Source organism: Teleopsis dalmanni, chromosome 1, assembly GCF_002237135.1.
Source record: "Teleopsis dalmanni isolate 2A chromosome 1, ASM223713v2, whole genome shotgun sequence".
Taxonomy (NCBI): domain Eukaryota; kingdom Metazoa; phylum Arthropoda; class Insecta; order Diptera; family Diopsidae; genus Teleopsis; species Teleopsis dalmanni.
Window position 1 is genome coordinate 85379026 of NC_051846.1, and position 7483 is coordinate 85386508.

General features: G+C 35.5%; 2 protein-coding genes across 4 annotated transcripts in view; one reads left to right on the top strand and one right to left on the bottom strand.

The window, feature by feature from the left end:
* LOC119668657 (teneurin-m) overlaps positions 1-7483 on the bottom strand; it is a 345384-nt gene that overhangs the window by 267003 nt on the left and 70898 nt on the right. The gene's annotated exons all lie outside the window — the stretch shown is intronic.
* Positions 458-4852, top strand: LOC119668659 (ankyrin repeat and BTB/POZ domain-containing protein 2-like). Its single transcript, XM_038078243.1, has 4 exons — positions 458-3455; positions 3516-3879; positions 4131-4455; positions 4520-4852. Exons 1-4 carry the CDS (start codon positions 467-469, stop codon positions 4835-4837), a joined length of 3996 nt encoding a protein of 1331 aa, XP_037934171.1. The 5' UTR covers positions 458-466; the 3' UTR covers positions 4838-4852.

A 7483-nucleotide genomic window follows, 5' to 3' on the forward strand; every position in this document is an offset into this window, starting at 1 on the left:
AGCGGCGAATAAATAATTTTCTGACTCCTTTGTCTAAAAACTTAAAGAATATTAAAATTGGGTCATACTGCAAATATTTTTGTTTTCTAAATAAATAGTTTTGTTTTCTGTTTTTAATAAGAAAAAAAATTTAAATAAAAACAATAAAATAACAAATAATGCAATAAAAGAAAACAAAGCAAAACAGAATAGGAAGATATGAATATGCTATCAAAGCTCAAATACTTTTTTAGAGACCATAAAAATATTAATAACGTAATAATTTAAACTAAAAGAAAAAAATAATAATTTTATTAACAGTCAGTTAACTATTATACTATATTGAAACACAATTTCTAGACATTTAAACTAATTAAAAGTGTTTGTATAAAAATCAAATCAATTCTATAAAAACAAAATGCAAAAAAATGTTCTCACACACACACAAATAAAATAATTATTTTTCTTTTATAGACCCACAAGCAATATGCCCGTCTACAGCTCGCAGCAGTCTACAACACTTTTAACAGCAGCAGCAGCTTCAGGCTTACCCACAACTCCCCATAGCAATGCCAATTTATCTGCCACAACAGCAACAGGAACAATGATTAATGCACTTGTTTCCTCTGGACGCATTCAAAGTCCAGCAGTGGCTACACCAGCACCTCGTATATCAAAAGAAGTAGCACAACGTCCAGGTGTAAACAACTCTACGTCTCATTCAAAACCCATTGTACTTAATTCACCTAACAACAGCACACATTTCGATAACTTTCAACAATCGCAAAAATCAATTAATCTTAATTCAACTATTCCAACGAGCCATAACAGCATTTCAACACATAATAGCAAATCTGTACCACATAGATCCGTAGCAGGACCAGCACGTTTAACTGTACAAAGCACACCAGTGAAATCACAGCCACCTATGCTAAGTTCAAGCCTGGCACAACAAAATATTGGAGCTCAACTAAAAACTACGGAGAAAATTGGAACCAATCTAAACAGTTCCAACATAGGTATACCTACAGATGCAAGTTTTCAACAAAGTCCAAGTTCACAGAAACCAAATTTGGGGACACGCACGCACCATCATGATTTTCGCGCGCTTCAACGTGTACAAGAGTGTCATAGTTCATCGGATGAAAATCGCTCATCTGGTCATGCCAGTATGTCAGACACCGGCGGACATGGCAGCTCATCGCCTGGTGGTGTAGCGTTAGGACCATTACCTGAAGATCGTTTAGCCGCTGGTGTTACTAACCGAAGTACACGTTCACGAGCAAGCACAAATCATTCACGTGCACGACATCGCGCTACACCTGCCAAAGCACCCTGGGGTGGGAGTGGCCTCGAAGATATAAAACTTGCTATACAACAGTTGACAATGCGTTCACAAACCAGCACCAGTACTTACAGCAGCTTAAGCGCCGGTTCAGAAAGTTCAGAGCCCGCAAGGCGTTTAGGACGTTACTCCTCCTTAGAGACCGTCAATACAAATGTAACCAATGCCGATGAATTTGTCTGGGTAGACTCACATAATCGACTTGTAGAATTACAACATCCGCCTTGGAGTCAACATTGCATCTTACGTGTCATACGTAATGGTCGCTTTAAAGAACAAGCTGAACGCGTATCTGTTGAAACAGTGCCACGATTAGGTTACCTGCTGCAACGTGCTTTAGTACGTATAGCAAGGGAAGTGCAGCGACTGTCAACTAATTTAGGATTGTGTTCAAAACAGGAAGTTGCGGGCGCTTTTAAAATTGTACTTTGTCCAGCATTGGCAGATTCCTGCATTAAGGCTTGTTTACGCGCTGCAGCTATGTTCGCTGTGCCTGGCGATAGCGCTTTAAAGCAAAGCAAGTCAGCACGTGCAGGTTTACAACTGCCGGTGGGCCGGTTTCATCGGTGGATGGTAGATGCGCGTTTAGCTAAATTTGTACATGAGTATGCGGCAGTTTATCTTTGTGCTGGCTTAGAAAATTTACTAGAAGAAGTATTGATGCAATGTTTTCCAATTGATGGCACAAATCAATTAACAGTAACTGCACTGGAACATGCGATTGCCACTTCTGGAGATCTTTGGGGTTTGTTGCAACCGTTCGCTCATTTAAATGCGGGTCGCATTGCTTCTGGTGCACTTACAATGCCACGTTGGGCCAGTCAATCTTCACTTGGCTCTGGCACTCATGCTAGTTCATCGAGTGCAAGTAATGCTAGCCTGGAGCCCTGCTTGTTGACTACTTGTGTTGGTAGTATTACCGAATTAAAAGACTTGGCGCTACGTGCACAACAGAAATTTCAGCACACCGCATTATCAAATGCAGCACTTTCAGTGCTTTTCTATTTTATGCGATGTTCGCAACTGGAACAGAGTGATGTTGGCGGCCAATCAAGCGGCAACTCTAATAGCAGCAATCAAAACGTACAAGAACTTTGTTACGAACGAGCGTATGTTGTATTACCACCTTTGGTTGAGTGGTTACGTGTCGCGTCCGCTCATGCTGAGTATCGTTGCGCGGCCATGATTGACAAAGATGATGTCATGCAAGCAGCACGTCTACTACTTCCCGGTGTAGATTGCCCCATGCGTCCAATTGGCCATGACGAAGAGTTGCCAACTAAGAAAACACATTTCACACATACAAACACTACGGCAACACTGGCAACGAGTCTCAGTGAAGACACAGCGGAACTGGGAAAACGTGCTACTATTACTTTGGCATTCAAGTTGATGTTAACTGGACGTGCAGAACTATTAGCACAAGCATCAAATTTATTGCCGCCTTCTACGCGTTATGATACACTCAATCACACAGGCATGACTGCTCTGATGATTGCTAGTCTGCGCAATGATGAAATCGCTATACAGGCACTTTTAGATGCAGGATGCGATCCGAATGTGGAAGTACCTGCAATTAATCAAACAAGTTGTCCAGCTGTACATCCCGATACGCAACACTGGACTGCAGTTACTTTTGCTGCATCGCGCGCAAATTATTTAGCTTTACGTATGCTGCTAGAACGTGGTGGTAAAGTGGAAGGAGGGGCCCGTTTAAGTGAAGACAAAAGTACATTAACACCATTACAAGTAGCTTGTGGTTCTGGTAATGTTGAACTGGTGTCGCTATTGCTAGCACATGGTGCCAATGCATTTCTTTCAACGCAACAAAAGGACTCGATGTGCTTTGCCGGCTCCGCACAACGAGGGTCATTCAGTGCCATATCAGTTGCAGCAGCACATGGTCAACGTGCTTGTCTTAGAAAATTACTCTCCACACCAATGTCGCCAGGCTCACGTGATGTGCTCTCATTAGAAGAAATGCTGGCTGAAGGTGAACCGGCAAATAATACTAGAACAGGCGCTGCAAATGAACGGCAAACAGCAAATGATGTGCCACTGACGCTTAATAAGACTCAGATAAAGAGTTTGCAGGAGGCCATGTATCACAGTGCCGAAAACAATCACTTAGGTAGGTTCTTAAATTTAATTTTATTGGAGTTATTGTAAGATTTCACATTTTTTTCAACAGATATTACAATAGAATTGCGCACTTTAGGAGTTCCATGGACATTGCATTGTTGGATGCATGCACTAGCTGCAGCACATGAATTACGGTTGGATGCAGTTATAGATCAGCTGTTGCAAGATTTTCTTCAAGTCTGTCCTGATGATTACAGTGCACAATTTGTTAGCGAATGCTTACCGTTACTTTTTAATATTTTCCGATACAGTAAAAATGAGGGTACCACTTTATTGTTGGCCGATATATTTGCAACCTGTTTCGGTTGGGAATCAATCAAGAATATTAAGGAACCAGCTCTACAAACTGTTAATAGCTCTCGCATTGATCCTAAATTTGTTAATAACCCAGAACTTAGTGATGTTACTTTTAGGTAAGTGGCTTGAGAACACCATACTTTATTTTTATTAAATATAAAGAGTATAAAATAGATCTGAGGTGGAATATGGGCTTATAATAACAAGCCCACTACCTTAACAAAAACAGGACTTTAGATACTTTTTAATATTATTTTTGTAGCTTTAAAGATCGTTTAATGAATTTATTTTTGAGTTTAATTTACTTTATTAATTTAAGTTTTGTTACTAAAACTTTGTAATTAACTTCTTAATTCTAATTTTTCAGAGTTGAGAGTAAAATATTTTATGGTCACAAGATTGTGTTAGTTACCGCTTCACCACGTTTTCAAAATATGCTCAGCTCGAAACTGAGCGATGGGAATACACCAACAGTGCAAATCAATGATATCCGGTATCACATATTCCAGTTGGTAATGCAGTATCTATACAGTGGTGGCTGTAGTACTTTAGATGTGTCACACAGCGATGTGCTAGAACTTATGGCAGCAGCAAGTTTCTTCCAATTGGAAGGTTTACTACGTTACACCGAGGCCAGATGCTCGGAAATGATCGATATTGACAATGTAGTGGCCATGTATATACACGCTAAGGTAAGTTAAATATATATCCAAAGTAAATATATGCAATAAATTTAATTTTTTTTTACAATTTTAGGTTTACAATGCGCATAAACTACTAGAGTACTGTCAAGGCTTTCTATTACAGAATATGGTTGCTCTACTTACATATGATGATTCTGTAAAGAGACTTTTATTCGCTAAGAAAATACCAAATCATGATGTACTATCTGGTTTGCTTCAAGCTTTGCAGCAACGCATTAAGCAACGCAAGCCCAGCGGTATGAGCAACTTCCGACAACAACTGAGCTCTCCCGTGCCAATGAACACGAGCCTAATGAATGGCCTGGGCCAAAGTAACGCAAGTGCAAGCACTAATCTTGGCGGCAGCTTAGGAGCCATTAAAAATAAATAAAGCTACCAAAATGAATCTACCGATATGTGTATTTGTACTATATATATAGATATATAATATATATAGATATTTAAATATATATCGGAATTTTGTAATTTATTGTTTAAAAGTGAAATTGTATTTTTATAAATATTTGCTGAGTATATTATAGACTTCGAATAAGCTGGTTGTTTAATGCTTAGTTGTAGTAGTAAGTAAATCTAATACCAGACCTGCAACGTTCTTCCACGAATGAAATTCATTAAAAATAATTATTAATATTTATTTTTAATCAATTTGTTTGAACATGTTTTATTCATAAACTATTTATATATATAAGTGTTTACTATATATAATTATTATATAGATATAATACTTTTTGTTCATTATACAGGCATCTTTTAGTTTGTAGTTTGCACAGTTCTTAAAATATTTATAGTAATTTTTATATATAGTGTTTTGCTTAGTGAATATTAGTCAAAATTTTTCATTGTATTTAAATATTTTGTAAAGTAAATAAAGTAATATCGTCTATAAAATATATGTATTGTCTTTATTTATATAAACACATTTTATACGTAGCTTACATAGAAGTTAGTAAGTAATTAATAACTTCCAATTAGAAGAAATTATAATTACTCAAACACCGAAATTTGTTCTTAGCTTTCTTCTATAGAAAGCAACTCGATATTATAGTACCTATAAACGCTGTACATAAGTGTATACAATAAATTGTTTAGTTAATCAATTCATTATTGAGACATTTATAAAATATTATAAAAGTTGTCTCAACGATATTTAATAAATTTAATTCGTTTCTAAAATGCATCAGTTACCTTATAATTAAATAAAAATAGGTAAGTCTGATAAAATAAACCGACTCGTTTTTGAAAAATATTATTGTATGCATTATGCTTCGATCCATAAATGCATATCTTATTTTTATCATTAGAAAAAAATTCCCATTCAATACGACTATTCATTACGCATTCGAAACTCTCATTTTCATGCAACACACGAATTCCGCCGTGAAAGAAATTTCTTTCTTTATTTTATTTATTTCTCTTTAGAAATAATCTAGTCTAATAACCTATTTCTGACATTTTCAAAATTACTGAAGAATTCCTCATTCACCATGGTTCCCATTACCATCAACATATGGTATATTGATTTCTTATAGTAACATAATGTTCGACCAATACTAAAGTCTAATTATATTTCTCAATTTGAATCTTCCTGGTATACAAATTTTACAAATATTGATCTGGTTTTGATGTTGACGATTTATTCTACTGTGTTTATTAGCTTATCTCGGCTATTTTTTCACCAAAGCTTTCTTTAAAAGTCAAGGTTATACTCATCAAATGTGTAACATTACCTTATTGACTTATATTCGGAATTACCGAAAACAATCAATGTTTTGTCTGCCTCAACTATTTCATGCAAAAGTCTTTTCTTAGTCTGCTCTTTGAACACTAAGTACCGATCATCGACATTTTAGGGATCAGTGCCTTTCAGTTAATGTGACACAAATTTCCACATTGTGTATCTTTTCCATTATATATGCATGTTTAAAAATTGTTCGCTGGTTGTTTGGTTAATTTAAGTGGTAATTCTCCATAAGTCAAATTAAAACTTTTGCGGTGCGTTGATCGGAAAAGTGATTATCCGATTTTTTAAGCACACTACGGTTAGATCCAATATCAACGGTTTAGGAACAAACATATAGGCATATGTTTGTTGATATTAACTTCCGCTAATACTCGAAAATTATTGAATAGTGTCTTACCTTTACTATGTGAGATAAGCACCATGTAATAAAATATATAGAAACATGACTCGAGTAAACTGGTTACAGTTTGCATTGGTGTACAACTTTTTTGAAACATTTCTTGGATAATTATCGTGCGATGTGTAATAATTAAACTTAACTTTAATAACCACTTTTTATCCAGTTAGAATTAGTGTCTTCCCATTCGCCAGGAAGATACGAAATCAAAGAACATAAATGGATATTTCAAAAACGAGTATATATTTTATAACAATATAGTTACAACATAAAATTTACAGAAAAACTTGACCGAGTATAGATATGTTGATGTAAATCTTAAGCAAGTATAATTTTTCAAAATGTCCACCAATTTGGTTTTACATATGACACCTAATAAGTCTTTAGATCACGCAACACTACTGTCATGTGAGTCGGCATCGTACAGTCGCGACTTGGCATCTAATTATTTCTTTCTGTTTCTATACATCATGGATTAACTATACAGACAATGATTTTCATCGTCAGAAGAAGCTAATGATGCCTTCAAAAACCATGTTTTGAGCTACCAACGTCACTGTAAGAAAAATATTTCAATAATTTCTTCAAGCGTATGCAAAAATTTAACTGGAGAAATTTTTGAAAAACAAAACCATTTTTACCTATAAATTTTTTTTTCTTATATAGTTTAAAGACGTTTTTAGTGAGATTATAAGAAATATTTAAAATTTTGATCGGCAGGAATTAATTGCATACTCTATAATAGAATATCGATTATGATCATATTGCATCATATAACCCACATATCCCAGAGTCACAACCTCAAAACACAAAAGAAGATTTTTTCCTTGACCAAATTTATTGATACCATAAAAAATATTGATCGCCAACTTAATAAT